The sequence below is a fragment of the Urocitellus parryii genome, chromosome 15 (assembly GCF_045843805.1).
Source record: "Urocitellus parryii isolate mUroPar1 chromosome 15, mUroPar1.hap1, whole genome shotgun sequence".
Taxonomy (NCBI): Eukaryota; Metazoa; Chordata; class Mammalia; order Rodentia; family Sciuridae; genus Urocitellus; species Urocitellus parryii.
This window is the reverse complement of record NC_135545.1, coordinates 44381635-44399252: the sequence shown is the minus strand read 5'-3', so window position 1 is coordinate 44399252 and position 17618 is coordinate 44381635. Positions and strand designations below refer to the sequence as shown.

The following is a 17618-nucleotide window of genomic DNA, read 5'->3' as shown; positions in this document are numbered from 1 at the left end:
TGCTAATTAAGTTAAAAACTCCAGAAATCGGGAGGGTTTAGAGACAGGGAGAGAGGAAAAGAATGAGACTTGTATTTGGACTTAGGCTGTCCAGGTTTCAGTGACCTTTGACCCTCTGTGCAAACTTCTGGAGGGAAATGTGGGCATCTGAAACCTAGATCCATGGGATCCCCAAGTGAATCTTGCTCCCATCCCTCAGTTAAGAGATTGAGGAGTTGAGGAGATAAAGTTGGAAACAGAATCCACTGGAGGCCTTAGAAAGCAACCTAGTTTAACTCAGAAATGCCTTAGCAAAGAGAAGCCATGCCGCACGTATCTGCCAGGGCAGGAGGATCTCTTGTGAACAGGGAAGAGTGTTCCGATTTGTGAGAGACACGGATGTGTCAGTCAACCCAGTGAATGACAGAGTTAGGCTTAACTTTCTTGCTCTAGGGACAAAAATGCAATATTCTAGTCACAGTTGCTCTTTCTCTGAGGCATCACAGAAGCATAAAACATTCATCCCGGTGGAGGAAAGGAGGGGAAAAGACAACCTATATTCATTTATTCATTACAAATATGTCTTAGGGGGCTACTTTGTGCCAGGCACCCTGCCATCTTGGCATTTATAGCACAGCAGGGCAGAGACATGAACAAGCAATTACAGACGCAAACAGGCAAACAGACACACGTGGAGGTTTACCTTCATCTACCAAGGTAAGGGGAGGATTCCCTGAGGAATTACCGATTAGCTGAGACTTGAAGATGTACAGGAATAAATGGACAAAATGTCCAGGACGCTTTTCAGCTTGGGGTAGGGTCCTTATTCCAGAGAGAGGGTGGAGCATTCGTCAAACTAAATTATCATAGCTACAGCTCCGTGAGCAAAGCAGAGTGGCTTCCACTGAGGGCTGGGTAGGGAGGTAGGGTCATATCGGAATTTAACCCAAAGGACAAATTAGCCTTCTAAGCAATGTAAAGTCATGCTCAGAATTTCATTTTAAAGGGTTAAAATAAATCAGGAAAGGGTAAGAACAGTCATTTAAGTGACAGGCAGTGATACATGAAGCCACGTTAAGTAAGAGAGAGAATCATTCTTTCATTTAACCATTTCCTATGGTCCCGCCATATGCCAGGCACTGTGCTAGGCACAGCCATATAGTGGGAAATTAAAAGACATCATCCCTACCCATGTGGCACTTACACTATCATACAGGAGACAGCACTCATTACATCATTTTTTTAAATTACACTTGTGATGAACACTAGGAAGGAAGCATGGGGAGCGGAAAGCAGGGCTTGATAACTAGATGGATGTCAGGAAGGAGTGACACGTGGATGGCCTGACAGTTGCCTGGGCAGATGGTGGTGGCATTATTAAGAGAGAGAACCGATTCTAGCCTAGATGGGGAAGGCAGGATGATAAGATCCTTTTTAGACAGCTAGGGTCAATATACCCAGGTGCAGCAAGGGGCTCGAGAGACAGAAATGAGAATTGGCGTCAGATCCCAAAGGAAGGCAAGGGAATAGACAAGGAAACCAGAGGGAGAACACTGAGCACCCAGAGCAGACCCGGCAAAACATTCTGAGTACAATGACCATCTCTTAGCACAGCATTTGCAATGCCCAGCCCTGGACTTGCCATCTCTGAAATGGTAACCGATATTTTATTTAATGACAAACTGGATCATATGAAATCATTAGTTGAACTTGGGCACTAGAATATGTTTAATTTAAATACTACAAATTTATATATCCTCAAAAAAGATGAAAGCATTCTGCACATTCAAGAAGGTGCATTTCCTATGAGGTGACACTCTGCCACAACATAATCTCTGCTGGTATTTGGGTTAGTGTGATAGATTTCATTCTCTCATTGGTCTCTGACATCCCAAAATCAAGGTACCAGGAATGAATTAATAATCCACCTTGTCTGAATCTTCTAAACTTGTAAATAGCTGAGGTCTTTGTAGAAACCATGTCTTTCTAGCTTCCAATACATATGAGCCAACCAAAGCCTGTGTCCTTACTACCATCCACTCAACAGTGCGGTTGGCCACCTCCAGTAGGTAGCTGGCCATTTCTAGACCCTGAGACAATCCTCAAAGTACTGAGTACTCTAGTCAACTCAGAGAAAGGCACTGAGGAGCCTGTCTGGGCTGGAAAAGTGGCACTCTGGTATCCTCCTCTGGATCATCATACATGTTAAAGTAGGCAGCAGCCACCCCAGACCTGCACATGGGCTTTGTCACGTTCCAAAAGCTCCAAGGAAAACACGTTATTCAAAATCTACCTCAGAAAAGTGTTTCAGCCTCTGGCTAGAGGAGGGAGGGGAATCGGCTTCCCTGGGCTGCTCAATCTGCCAGACTGAGAATAAAGAGTGTTTTCAGAGTGGAGTTTTCCAGCTGCCTGGAAACAGGAAGTGCCCAATCCAGGAGAACAGTAACCCTCACACACGCCCTACATAAAGACACGTTGAGCCATTAGTCCTAATTGCCTGTGACTGACATAGGAGTGAGGCCGGCCTTCCAGGCATTGGCTCAGCAGAAAGAAAACAACAGCTCACTAGGGACACAGGCAGCCATTTTCTCTCCTTTCTGCCAAAATGACTCTGCTCTGTTTTCCCCAAAACTATGCCATACAGATTTGAGATGACAAACGAAAGGTCTTTTGAGTATTCTGTACCACATAAAATAGAAAAGACATCTCCACAGGGAGTAACCATAACTAGCTGGTTCGTAATCATCTTGCAAAATCAAAAACTTGAGCTACCTCTTCACACCTCCAATTCTCACAGGGTTTGCAATACTTTCCGTCTGATGGACACTCTTTATTGAGGGGTAAGAATTAGGCAGCATGCCAAGGGCTGGGGTTAAAAACACCTATGCCCTCATGCTTCGTATTTTGACAACTGAATTTTCAGAAGCACCTTTAAGAATAATATGGCACATTGCACATCAAGCAAAAGACCTCACATCCTTCTGATTTGTGAGAGACATGTCAGTCAACCCAGTGAATGACAGAGTTAGGCTTAACTTTCTTGCATCATGAGGGCTCAGAGGACACACACTACCACCAAGCCAGCTTCAGCCAGATCACCAGTCATTATAGCAATATGGCCAATGGCTTCTTCAGTACCCAACTGGTAACCAGGATGGACAATGCAACCAGCCCTGGCTATGAGCAGCAGTCACCAAGACTGTTTCCCAGGCCAGAGGCATTCTTTTCCTTTACGGCTCTTTCACAAAAACTTCTTCAAAAATGCCCCTTATTGGGTATAATGCCCATCTTTTGGCAAGCACTTCACATACACCATCTGATTTGAGTCCCTTAATTTCCTGGAGAGATGTGTATGCTTAAAGTCACTTCGCCAAGGCCATACAACGGAGGTGGCGGGGGATTCAATCCCAGGTATATGGTTCCCAGGTTCCTGCTCTTAATCTCCCGTTATTATATACTCAAACTTGAACTTCTTTTTGGATTACTGGGGTCATTATCTTCTCATCTAAGGTCTTTAGCATCAAATTTAATTTCAAACTAAAAGATGGCCAGAAAACTAGTAGTACGGGAATAATGTACACGAATGTTCAGTACTTAAAGCCCAAGTCTTCCAGAGGTTGTTAAGATAAAGCTGAAGAAAAGAGCTGTTTTCTGGCAGAATTCAGAGGAACACCCTCCCACAATTCAGGAAGGCAAAATGAGCTCCTTGTTCCATAAAAGCCACTCTCTTTGAGTAAAGCTGTTCATTTCAAGCCATGGCATAAGGTAGCATTGATTCTGCCCAGATGATTTAGATTCTTTTTAAGACTTATGTAGAACAAGCAGTTCTTCCACTTCCCTTGCATCTACGCACAGTGGCCTCCCCTGAGACAACTGGCTACTAGGTAATAAATAACCATGTTTCTTTTGATCCAGTGAAGGGGGCTCAGTCTTTGAGAAGGATAAGGCTTCTGTTGGACAGAAGGCTACTCACCCAGCAGGCAGAGAATCGGGAGCCTGGGCAGACGCCGGGAGCTGCTGTGTCCCAGAAGTGCTGGGTTCCTCTCCTTCAGCAGGTGTGGCTGGAGCAGGCAGAGACGTTGTGTTGGAGTTTGGGGTCACACTCAAGGCTGCAGGAGATGGGGACGTCACACCAACAACAGAAGATTCTTCAGGATCAGAAGCTGCAGTGGGTTCATCATTCACTGAAAATACCCAACCATACTTTAAAAGTCAATGAAGAAGAACAATTCTGTTTACATTTACATTTACTAGGTCTTTCTCGCTTATTTCACTAACAAAGTATCTACATTATTACCCTTGGTGGATCATGCCAACAGTAAAAGGTTTTACAAAATAGAACTCTGAAAATACAGTAGGGCTGGGGTTGTAGCTCAGCAGTAGAGCACTTGCCTAGCATGTGTGAGACACTGGGTTCTATTCTCAGCACCTCATATAAGTAAATAAATGAAATAAAGGGCCATCAACAACTAAAAAATATATTAAAAAAGAAAATACAGCATGTCTTGTCTGAAGGAAACTGGAGGATGAGTCTGAAATAAATACAGTACTTACTATCTTTAAAATAATTCTATTAGGTTTTTCTAACATGCTATGGTTACATTCATTACAATAAAATAGTAGGAAGGATGAAGATAACAGGGAAGCATGTTGGTGGCAAATAAAGCAAGACCAAGGCCAAGTTTATGGGGTCACATCCTTTTCTTTAAATCTGCCATCTGTCTGCTAGACATAAATGGTACCTCCCCTGAAACAACTCCAAACACGTGAAGAGGCAAGTCCCAATCATGGACTTGTCTTTTAAAGACTTCTACGAAGAAGGAAGGTGAAAATACTCTGGATGAAAAAGAAGGGGCTCAAAAGGTAAGGTCTCGTCTCCCAGGTAGCAACAAGACAAAGAAATAGAAGTGAAATAAGCTAGTTCCCAAGTCTCCTTATTTCACCATTTCTTCACGTCTTTGATAATCACTTATGCCCACAAGGACCCCAAGGTACTGCAATATTCCAAAAGGATCAAACAAGGTTTCAAGGAATTTCAATTGTAGGAGGCACATGCAGAGAGTTTTTAGACATGCGTGACTGCATATGTGTATGTCTTTATTAGAACTTCATGAGAAAACATCATCTTTTAGTCTCATCTTCCTAATTCAGAAATTCATTTTGCAGTTTCCCTAAGAAAAAGACTATCCAGATTTCTTCTCAAACATTTCTTCTAACAGGGCATACAGAACCAGTCCAGTATTGAGCAGATGTACTTTCCTTTTTTTTTTTTTTTAAAGTTGTAGACGGACACAATATCTTTATTTTTATGTGGTGCTAAGGATTGAACCCAGTGCCTCATACATGGGAGGCAGGTGCTCTACCACTGAGCTACAGACCCAGCCCGAGCAGATGTACTTTCAAGAAAGTTTTTCTAATATTAAGCAGAATTCCACTAGCGAGTCTAAGTCTCTCACCTCCAAAGCAATTCACAATGAGTATGTGGTATATTTTCTGTTTCTCATTAGTCTTCTTTTTTCCAGTAAGAAGGCTCACTACTTCCTCAATGTTTCTAGACCACCTTTCCTTAACCTCTGGCAGCTCTCCCATAGATACCTTCTGCCATCTCTACTAATCAATGATATCAAGAACTGAACATAAAAAAAAACTAAACATAATAAATCAGATGCCATCAAAACAGCAGAGTCAGATTGCCAATTTAAATGGGACTAGTTAATATTTACAGAACACAGGGGTACATCCCAAGCAAAGAGAAGGCACTTTGGATTATCCCATTGAAGGTTCACACACAACGCTACAAGTTAGGTAGCATCGATGAGCCCCATTTCACATTGAGGAAACTAAAGACAAAAGAGGGAAATCACCCACTAGGGTTACAGAGCATCTAATTCCCACCCTGCTGTCTGCCTCCAAGGTTTAAACGAGTCACTCACTCACTGCACTCTACTACTTCTCTGCAGGTCCTTTAGTGAGACCTAGACTACAACTCTGAGCAATCACTAGATCCTACTGGCTACCTGGCCTGGGGGTCAGGGGAAACTAAAATGTCTTCACAGGACCTTACGCCAGCTTGATCTTAACAAATGCATTAGAGCTTAAGCTGGGGCCATCTCCAATCTATTCACTTGCTTTTTTTCCCCATGTGAGGGCTAAATTAGGTTTAGTAAATGAATAAATCTTGTGTCATTAATGTTTCCACAATATAAATGCAACACTTCATATTTACGTTCCTTATTCTAGCTCAGCCAAGCTAGTAACACACAACAGATGGCCATTCTCTTTAGGCAGATCTATACATTTTACTCAATTCCAACTTCTAAAAAAAGATCCCATAGCAACTTTTTTCAGAGCTAGATAAATTCATTCACAAATTTATAAGGAAAGCTAAAGTATGTATGAGTGAGTAGCCCTGAAAACTCTAAAGGAGAAGAGAGTGGTGTGTTTGTTGGGGAGTTTATTCTCTAAAGTATTGAAACATATCATCAAACTGCAACAATTAAACTTGATACAGATGCATGAACAGGCAGACATCAATTAAATAAATAAGAAAGCTCAGAACCAGATTTTTAAAATAATCCAATGGAGTTTGCAAAATAGTCATATTCTCATTCTATCATGTCGTCTTCATTTATTGGCTGGAATACTTACAAAAAAAGGAACTTCCTTTTAGCAAATCTCTGGCCACCTTGAGGTTTAGTTTGTGAAGGAAAAGCCAGGTCAAATGCTTGATTCTTTTCTTTTATTTACCAGTCTGCAGAATGATGAGTTGATTTCCTTGCACTGTTTAAAAATGAGCCATGGGGCTGGGGCTGGGGCTGTAGCTCAGTGGTAGAACACTTGCCTCGCACATGTGAGGCACTGAGTTGATCCTTAGCACCACATAAAAATAAACAAATAAAATAAAGGCATGCTGTCCGACTATAACTACAAAAAATAATTTAAAAAAATGAACATGAAGTTTCACTTTGTTTAAAAATCATTATGAAGTTCTAGACTTCAACATTTAAAGTATTACAATCTGTTACCATAATGTTCATATTGATACTAAAACTGTCCCCATCTTTGGCTGTGGCTAGTGAGCACACAGCAAGGGGACAAAGCTCAAGTTGGCTTCAAGTTCTATAGAAAAACTCTAGGATACTATTAAATGGGAAAATGCTGAACAGTGTATGCATTTATGTTTGTGTGTGTACATATACACAGATGTGTGTATATACATATATGTACACACATCTACATTGTAGTATCTGTGTGTTTAGTAGTATTTATGTTCCTTATTCTAGCTCAGCCAAGCTAGTAACACACAACAGATGGCCATTCTCTTTAAGCAGATTTATACATTTCACTGTGTATAGATATATGTGGTTTTTCAAAGAACAACTATACATATGTCGATGTATTCAAAGAATATCTTTAGAAGAGTCACAAGAAACAACAGTAACTGAAGACTGGCAAAATAAGGGGAAAACATTCTTTATGCTGTGTAAGTTTCTATACCTTCAAAGTTTTAATTATGTGTATGTACTATTATTTTTAAATAATGACTGTGAAATTGTTGGCTGGGAAAAGACAAGAGCAGAGCCCAGGGCATGCTGATGCAGAAGCACCTTTAATCTACACGATCTGGATCTGACTGTTCGTACAGCTGCAAACCTAGTTAGAATGGTTCCCAGCAGATCTGCATCTGCCCACTGGACTCACCAGAGGAGCTCAGTTGTTGAAGAGTTCTATGCCACACCTGAGTTCAGATTTGGAAATAGAGAAATGTGAAAGCCATATATCCTAACCCTCATGAGCTTTTTTACAACTATGTTGACACTCTTCCACTGTGTATATGTGTGTGTGTGTGTGTGTGTGTGTGTGTGTGTGTGTGTATTTGGGTGGACAGTCATGCACCACATAAGAATATTCTAGTCAAAGAAGGATGCATATGATAGTGGTCTCATAAGATTATTCTGCCTAGGGATGGGGCTGTAGCTCAGTGGCAGAGCACTTGCCTAGCAAGTGTGAGACACTGGGTTCAATCCTCAGCATCACATAAAAATAAACAAAATAAAGGCATTCTGTTTATCTACAACTACAAAAAACAATTGAAAAAAAAAAGATTATTCTGCCCAGTGACACTATAGCCATCTCAGTGTAAAAGTACAGTCTATGGTGTCTGTCTAATGATGAAATCACAGACACATTTCTCTGTATCCCATCCTTCAGTAACATGTAACTGTATATGCCCATTCTTAGAACTTGAGAGCTTTACCTCTGAGGTAAATCCACTCCCATCACAGCTTCCAGCTAGAATAAAACGTAGACATTAGAATGTCTACATAGTTAGAATGGTTCCCAGCTGGCCATATCATCACCCTGGTAAACCAGTGACAGGGCACATACTCAAGCATGATAGGGCTTCAAATACAGAGAAAACCTGGACAGTCACAGATGAGGAGGTACAATTTCATCACGCCTTGGAGAATGGCTGTGTTTTACTTGTCGTTCTGCTTAATACAGTCGATGTTCTCTCACCTCTAACCCTAAACATATGATGTGCACCCTTCATCTGCCCCAAGACCCTTCTTAGGAGTGAGGGCACATCTGCCTACCTCCTGTTGCACTACTTCCCCTTGTCATCTTCTCTACCTCTTACCTCTTCCCTGGAGGCCCCTCCCCACCACTGCAGCCCCAAATAGTCATGCCCCTGTGGTCTCAGCTCCTCATCCCAGAGCCCCTGTGATATCTGTGCTGGAACTTAGCTGAGGTGTATTTTCAACTTCCAGAAAGAGATTTTAGGGCAGAGGATTTATCTTACACTTTTTTACATTACGTTGTCAATCTGTTTAGCAAAATAGCATTTGATAAATATCTATTCAACAAATACTTGTTCAATAAACCTAATAACCTAGCAAAAGAAAAATATTTGACACTGTGAGACACTTATCGTTTGCAAAACAGGTTCTTTAAAGAAAAGCTAGGGGGATAATATCACATATATAGAAGTTGAAAACCTGATATGCCCATCACCCAATTTCCCCTAATAATACTATCTTATATATAACCATGGCACATGTCAAAGCAAAAATATCTATTAGTATTAAGTATTAATATTAATAGCTAGACTTATTAATATTATTAAGAACTAGAGTCCAGACATCATTTGGATTTTTCCAGCTTTCCTACTAGGGTCCTTTTTCTGATCCAGAATCCATCCAGTCCAGTATCATCCATAGCCATTAGCAAGCACATTTCTATTCGCTCATGTATCCTCCCAACAGCCTCGTGAAGAAGATATTATAATGCCCATTTCACTAAGGACAAAACTGAGGTGCCTGGGGGGACCACTCAGAGATGCCACACAGTCAGCAAGCAGCAGAACCAGGCTGCCCACCCAGAGCACCATGAAGTCAAAACAGTGGAGAAGGGGACATGAAGCTGGCTTAGATGACTCCATTGCATGGGAAGAAAATCTGGGCTCCAAGGGTAGTTGGGGTAGTAGGTGAAAGGCAGTTGAACAGCTTCTGGTTTCTGCAACTGTGGGTGTTTCCCAAGCTCCCTCTGCAATGTTGGCTAAACACTCACTTTATGAATCACATATTCACTCAGAACTAAGACACGCTCTAGTCACTGTAGCCAAAAAAAAAAAAGATCAGGAATTGGAAATTCTTTTTCTTAATCCTGGGCATGATGCCAGCTCCATGCACATTCCTGGATGTTCAGGTCTGGGAGGTAGAGCACAGGCTCGTGGTGCACACACCTGGGGTCTCTTCAGTCCCCACACTCGGATATGAGGGAGCAACTGCCAACAACAATGGCTCATTAAAAAAGAAGATAAGCTCCCAACATGATGTGCAGGAAAGCAGCCAGCATCACTCACCATGACTTATAATCAACTGCACTTCCAATGCAGATGTTTGCTCAGCTCTGCAGGAGAGCAACCAAAACTAGAAAGAAATTTCATTGTCAGCGTGCCATAGGATGGTAAGGCTCATACAGAACAGTGTTAGTGGCAAAAAAGAAAAAAGACTTAAAAATGGACAAAGGCACGTCCTAACTGACTGATGGGAAAATTAAACCCTTCCCTGGTACTCAGGCATGGTCATGCATGCTTGTAATCCCAGCAGCTTGGGAGGCTGAGGCAAGAAGATCACAGGTTCAAGGCCAGTCTCAGCAACTCAGTGAGACTTTATCTCAAAATTAAAAATTTAAGGGGGTTGAGATGTAGCTTAGTGGTAGAGGATCCTTAGGTTCAATCCCCAGTACTGTGTCCCGCCCCCAAAATAATCCTTCCCTGGTTAATATATATATATATATATATATATATATATATTAATTAATGCAATTTCCATTTCCATTCCAGGAAGCTTCTAGGAATTCAAAGTCTCAAAGTCTAAAATTTGTTTTGAAAACCTATCAAAGAGAAAGAGTAATAAGTAGATTTAACCCTCACAGACATTGAAAAACCACATTATAGTACATCAATAATCAAAATCATATGGGATTTGCTCAAAAACAAGAAATGAAGAAATTCTCACTGTATATAAGAATGTGATAATAAACACTAAGCAAAATCACAGTGGAAAAAGACTAATTGCTGTCCTGTGATAATAGGATTCAAATATAGAGAAAAATTAATTCAGGGCTAGGTATGTAGGAGTTCAGTGGTACAGTGTTTGCCCAGCATACACAAAGTCCTGAGTTCAATCCCCAGTGCCAAAAAAAGAAAAGAAAAATGAAAGAGAGAAGAGGGGAGAAAAGAAAAGAAACTAAAAGGGAAGGGAAGAGAAGATGAAAGGAAACGCAGTGAGAGCAAATCATGAGTTACCACTAGCAAAAATGACAAGCCAATATTTATAAGGTTGCAGTATAAAATAAATCTCATGTATCACTTTACAAAAAAATATTATACTGCTTTGGACATATAAAAATGATTCTCTAGGAAGATAATGTGATAATACATAGTAGATCTCATTTTTTAAAATTCATTTCTTTTGACTCAAGAATTTCACTCATTGGGCTGGGGATGTGGCTCAAGCGGTAGCGCGCTCGCCTGGCATGTGTGCGGCCCGGGTTCGATCCTCAGCACCACATACAAACAAAGATGTTGTGTCCGCCAAAAACTAAAAAATAAATATTAAAAATTCTCTCTCTCTCTCTTTAAAAAAAAGAGCTCACTCCAGAGCTGGGTACACTGGTACATGCCTATAGTCCCCCTAACTACTAGGGAGGCTGAGGCAGGAGGCTGGCTTGAGCCCAGGAGTTCAAGGCCAGCCTGCGCAACACAATAAGGCTCTGTCTCTACAAAATAAATAAATTTCACGCAAGAAGAAATAAGCCTATATGCAGAGATGTTTACAGTAAAGTTTTGTTTTATGACAGGAAAAGTTATACAAGATTTGAGGAATGGCTAAATGAATTATGGCAAATTAACTGTAAAAAGAGGCCACTTTTTAAAAAAGTAAACAAGAAGACCACATAGATGTATGGAGTGTGTTTAAAAAATAACATAGTGAATAAAAACATATATCCATGCTGCATAGCCATCACTGTAGGAAATTATTCACAAAGATAAACTAACTCTCTGTGCCAGGCACCAGGCCAAGCACTCTACATTTTTATATTGTTTGTAACAACTCAAAAGATACATAGTCTTGCCCTAGCTTTAAAAGTGAGAAAAGCAAGGCCCAGAGTTACTGGACCTCCTCTACATACTGCACCTGAATAGTCAGGATCTGACTGCAGCCAGGGTGACCAACATGCTTGGAAATTACATTTATGAGAGAAGTAACACATGACTTTTTGGGGATAAAGTTCTCAGTAAGAAATTAGAAAATAAATCATTTCACACAAGTCTCAATGAAGTGCTATACCATTAGTCTATTTCTCAATTGCTACCACTTCTAAAACTTAGAAATATTATGTTTATATAGACAGGCTGCCATTCACTCTTGTCTTATAAAAATGGATACTTTCCAGTTGTGACAACATGAAAAAACCACCTGGAACTCAGCTCTGGTTTTGCCCCAAATGTCTTTTTCATTCGTAACTACAGCACACAGCCCAAAAGGTCTGTTAAAGAAATCCTGTCTGTGAACACTTATTCAGGAGACATGGCTGATCATGGTCCTCATAGGCCTACCAGCAGCACGCTGAGGGATGAAAATATCTCCATTTGCATCCTCAAACTCCCTTCTGTCCTACACTGCCTAAGAGGAAGCTTCTGCCTGCTCCCCACAGGAAAGAGGAGATCTTCAGATACCCTTTGGATACACATGAAAGAGCCTGTGAAGTCCAGGTAAAGGTGAACCATCCCCATGCCAGAAAGGGGAGAGGCAGGGGCCAATATTCTAGAGGGCAGAAGGCCCTGAAGTACATCCACTGCCCTTCGTAAATGGTTGTAGGACCAACTGGGGCATTCACTTACACCACCAAAGAACGTTTCCAAGGCAGTGTGGGCTAGGGACGGGTGGCTTTCTGAGGACATGGCCAGGCATCTGACTTGTTTGCTAGAACACAATGTTGCTGGATATAAGGACAAACAGTAAAGGTACTTAAAAATAAATGTAGGGAAAATAAAGATCTGTTCAAATTTCCAAGGAGAATGACTTAAAGATCATCACCATATAAAGTCCATTCGCCAACAGTTTTTATAAGAAAAGCAGAGGAAACCACTATCATAAACATGTAGACCCCAGGAAGGACAAAGTGGTTCACAGCTCAGCAATTACACCTGGGAAACAACTGGTTCCAAAAAGCTATTTCCTTTCTCCATTTGTAAATGCTGGCTCTCCTCCATGAGCAACTTATTTTTCTGTCTACTGATGATCACAAAGCTACACACGGGGGTGCTGGGGTTGTGGCTCAGTGGTAGAGCACTTGCCTGACACATACAAGGCACTGGGTTCAATTCTCAGCACCACATAAAAATAAATAAATTACACAATTTAAAAAAACAGAAAAGAAAACTATACACAGTTCTCAATACCAGTCTACCTACAGCTACCAGGTCACAGTCACCTTCATGCAGATGGATACAATGGTTGTCACAGGAGAGCCAGGCAGGCTGAGACAGCAGCTGCTGGGCTCTTCACCTGCAGCTCATCTGCATCCCCAAGGCCCAGGGTGAACTCAGTTCCTTCAGGCAGGTCCCACACTCCAGGATCAGGCCACTGGGCTCACAGTCAGCCTTGCTGGACACAGGCCATTCCCCACTGCCTGTCCCTTACAGACAATGAAATAACCAGGCAACATAAGCTACCAGAGCCCTCATGGAATGCTGCTAAGAACTGAAAGTTCTTACCAAGCAACAAGTGGATTTCTTCTACTCAGGAAGTTTGTCACACATAGGTCAGTACCCATGCCAAGATAATGCATATGTGACAAAACTACGTAGCTCTGGATCTCTTGTCCTTCATGTTACAATTCTGCCATCATCAACAAGCAACTACAAAATTATGTCAGTGTCACTTATCAATTAAAACACCTGCATTCGCCTGACTATGGCTTATGGAAGTAAATATTCATGACGCTTCCCATCTGCCCCAAATTAAGACAAAAGACCAAGAGACCAGTGATCACTAAAGATTTGACCATCTTCAAGAAGTTTAGAAAATGAATTTTTTTTTAAAAAAAAATTTCCTTTCTGATACTGTCCTGATGTGACATAGATAAAGCAGAACGAAAAATGATTTGTTTGGATAGAGGTCCTTCCCTTCCCACTTACATGGAAGCAGAACCAAATTCTGTTTGTGTGTGGATAGGACTATCAAATGGGCCCCACTGGAGTGGGGACAGCATGCTCCCCAGGGGTAATCTGGCTTCACAGTAGCCAGTCTGTGCCCAGACCCCTCCACAGTGCTACCATCTTCTCCAACTCAGCTCTCAGCAACAAATTTAGTTTTCTCTTTCCCCCTAGTTTGACAATTTGCTCTCATTAAGGAATTTTTTTTAAATGAGTCATGTGTACACAAAATATCTTCCCCCAAAGAAATCCAACATTGATAAGATGAATAGAAAAACAATTTTTTATTTCTGCACAAAGGAATATTTCAGACAGGTGCAACACTGTCTGAATTAGCCAGAGATCAAAGAAGGTGGGCCAATGGAAAGTCTGATGGATTCAAACTCCCTTGAGTACTGGAGTCTTCTCGCACCCTCCCTATATTCTGACACATCAGGCAGAGTCCCAAGTCCACAACAGGACAGGTAAGAGCACAGTGCTTTCGTCCAGGCTGGCACGCTGTGCCATCACTCACCTGTGCCATTGGCCAGGCCACTGTGGCTTGGGTTCTTGATGGGCTGACGGTGTCGGTTCCTGGTACCAGGACTTTGTTCACCGGCCGTTGTGGTTGTTCTGGCTGAACCGCCTGAATGTCTGTGTGTCCTAGGGGTTCAAAGTGTAAAGCAGACAGACATAAGGCATGATGAAGAAGAAAGAAGCATGTCTTCCTTAAACCAGTGTCCTCCCTCTTTTGCTATTTATTGGAAACAGGATTTTAACAGCCCCTGTAGTTTTTGACCCAACAGAAGTTGGCTCCAAGCAGAGGCCCAGGGAAGCCTCCTTCTTGGTAGAAGCCCAGGAGGCTGCTTTGTGTAAACTTTTCCACTTGAAGTAAACAAATTCGGAGTGATTTACCCCCACATCTGAAATAACTGGCAAAATAGCCTGTGACCATCTCACTATTTTTATTGGAAATAAACAAGAATCACTGGACAGGCTACAGAGGAGACATTTTCCCATTAGGCAAAAGGAGCCCAAACGTCTCCAAATCAATTTTCTGTATAGCTAGAAAGATGACTCCCCTGGAAACAGAAGTCAAGGGGTGTTAAACAGTTGATGTGTCTGGTGCCATGTTTTTAACCTAGAAAAGATGACTCAACAGCCCATCCAAGTAAGTGAGAACCAACATAGAAATGACTTGATCACAAAGACACTGTGGGATCTAGCAGAAGAAAACCTATCGGACACCTTCAGAGCACACAGGCCATGAGCAACGTGAGCTCTTGCGTTCTTTGTGTAGCTGCCTTCACTCCCTCAGCAACATCTGCGCCTCCCTGTTCCTCAGTTCAGCCGTTGCACCCAAGGGCATTATTCCACTACTGAGAAGTTGTAGACCACTTCATAACAGTAATGTGGCTTAAACACCATCCAGTGAAGAAAAGGCCACTGCTCTCCAGGCAGAGTAAGAGACCCAGAGAGCAACTTAAACTACCTGACATGGAGCAGTAAGATGACTACAAACAATAAAATAACGACAACCTCAGAAATATACAGTATTCATCAAGCTGTAACATCACACACCGGAGATGTGTACTTTGCATGTATGAGCACATTTGGCAAGGCCACCCTTTGGGTAGCTTAATGCTATTCCCATTTCACACGTAAGAAAACAGACACGCAAAAAAGTTCTACAGAAAGTAAGCCACAGAACACAGATTCAAATCCAGGCAGTGTGACTTCAAGCATCCACACTGGGCTGGAGGATGGAGTAGGGAGCTTGACTTAGGCTGAATTCCTGTAGACTATTCTTTCACTGGTCACTTGACCAATGGCAACACTAAGACTTGTAACAGAAAGTTCCCTGCTGAGATCCACACCCCCAAGGGCACCCCTGCTGGTGAGGGCCTCTAGTCCAGTGTATTGGGGTGAGCCTGCAGCACCAAATTTTCAGATAAGAGAAGAATAAACCAAAATGTTAACAGTGATAATCTTTAAATGCTGGGGACATTGACTTTTTGATTTTGCCTTTGGTGCTCTTCTGGATTTTTCCAGTTTCCTTCATTGAGCCTGTTTACTTTTGAGTGAGGAATAAAGAAAACAAACTTAAAAACAAAACAAGCAAACAAAAGCAGTTTTTCTTGGGCCAAGAAAAGACAACTCCCAGCAAACTCTGGAGCCCTTTGTACCTCAAGACCACGTGGCAGTTAAAAATGGAGAGAGGGTAGACTGAACTATGGAAATAAAGATTCAGTTTGGACTCTCTTTTTCCACCGTATTTTTCCCTGAGCTAATTTCATAAATCAAAAAGCTGTCAACCATACTTCAGTCAAAGAAAAATACTGCAAAGTCCCCACTTCACGGGAAGAAGCATTGGTATTAAGCACTTTACCACAACTCCTCATCGAAAGCAGAATGAACACCAACTGGTTCCAAGGAAAAGGCGGTCTCTAGCAACTGGCCAACATGTGTCTGTGTATATATTGAGGGCCCAGAGCTTGCGAGAGGTAAAATTGGTTAATACAAGGCTTATTTCAGCCAAGAATCGCTTCACAAAGACAAAAATGGCCTCCCCAGCTTGGTATTCACAGCCCCCAGGAGAGGCTGCACCCCTCAGGGAGCAGTGGCCACGTGGGCAGCACTCAAATGCAATGTTAATCCTGTCAGACGCATGGCCTCTGACAAGTCCATGATTGCTTCCAGTGGCCAGGGCTCCCTGTCCATCTACAGAGCAACTGGGCAGGATGACAGGGTGGGCCCCAGAACTCTCCTGGCTCCTCCCTCCCTTCCGCAAAAGGGCATGCGGTCAGGGTTGAGAGAATACTTTCAGAAATGTTTAACCACTAATGATAGCAGCTTACCCTGAATGACAGGCTGGAGCAGGGCCGGGCTGAGCCCATGAAGCAGGGGCAGCTGGGACCACTTTGCATGAATTGCTGCCTCCCTGCCTTCGGCCAGCCACCACAGCCGCCCCCACAGCCACACAGGCCACACACACACACACACACACACACACACACACACACACACCCTTTCTCTATTCTCCCCCTGCCCTAAATCTGAAGTTTCCAGTTTCTTGCTGTTTTATCGCCTTTCAAATAGAACACTGGGAAAGTGTAGGGGAGCCTCGACAGTGGAGGCCAGTCTCTTAGGCAGTTTCCGCTCTTGGGACTCACTCAACCCTTAAAAGACACGATTGCGTAGTGATTAAACGCTGGCCCACATGCTGAAACCACACACCATAGGCCAAAATAGCACTAGGACAAACTTGGGGTGATGGGGTGGAGATGAGCTAGCCTCCACCACAGACAGTCTGGCTTCAGCTCTGCCAATGACTTCAACCTTGGCCTGATCCCCCTCGACATTTTGGGGGCAGGGAGGAGTTCCGCAGCCCCTGGCAGTCAGCAGAGGGCCAACCGGCTGTGCCAGCCAGGCCAAACTCCACAAATGGTTTCAAGTCACCTAGTTACAGAAATTCAGCTCTCTCTACAGCATGTCCTTCCCAGAATGCTGCTGTGTCCTTACCTAAGTTCCTCCCTCAGGAACTGAAGCCACCAAGGAGCACCCATGGAGGCCAGGGCTCTGGGATTCTTTCTCCACACTCCTCAAAGCTGTTGTGATAAGATGAGGTCTCAGGAGCAGGCTCTTGGTTGTCCCTCCTGGTACTTAAGCTTTGACATCACAGCACCAGCCTCAGTCCTCACCTGCACCCTGACAACGAGTCTCAGATGCCCTGCGACATCTTGTCTTGCCCTGCGACATCTTGTCTTGCCCTGCATGAAGGCCAGTTCTAGAGCTAGCAACAAAGCAGAAAATGTCCCTGACCCCAAGGAGCTGAAATGCCTTAGTGGAAATGCAGTAATTTGTGATTTTGCTCACGATTTCCATCATACCATAAAATGTGGTGTGTGGGAGCCGATTGGCTAGTGAGTGA

The 17618-nt window shown here is 42.7% G+C and overlaps 1 protein-coding gene across 2 annotated transcripts in view; it reads right to left on the bottom strand.

Moving 5' to 3' along the window:
* Wwp2 (WW domain containing E3 ubiquitin protein ligase 2) overlaps positions 1 to 17618 on the bottom strand; it is a 131466-nt gene that overhangs the window by 38624 nt on the left and 75224 nt on the right. For both annotated transcript variants that reach the window (XM_026404513.2, XM_026404514.2), the window contains 2 exons: positions 14223 to 14350; positions 3953 to 4163 (listed from right to left, as the gene is read on the bottom strand). In XM_026404513.2, the coding sequence (XP_026260298.1) occupies positions 3953 to 4163; positions 14223 to 14350 (339 nt within the window). The remainder of the gene's footprint in view (positions 1 to 3952; positions 4164 to 14222; positions 14351 to 17618) is intronic.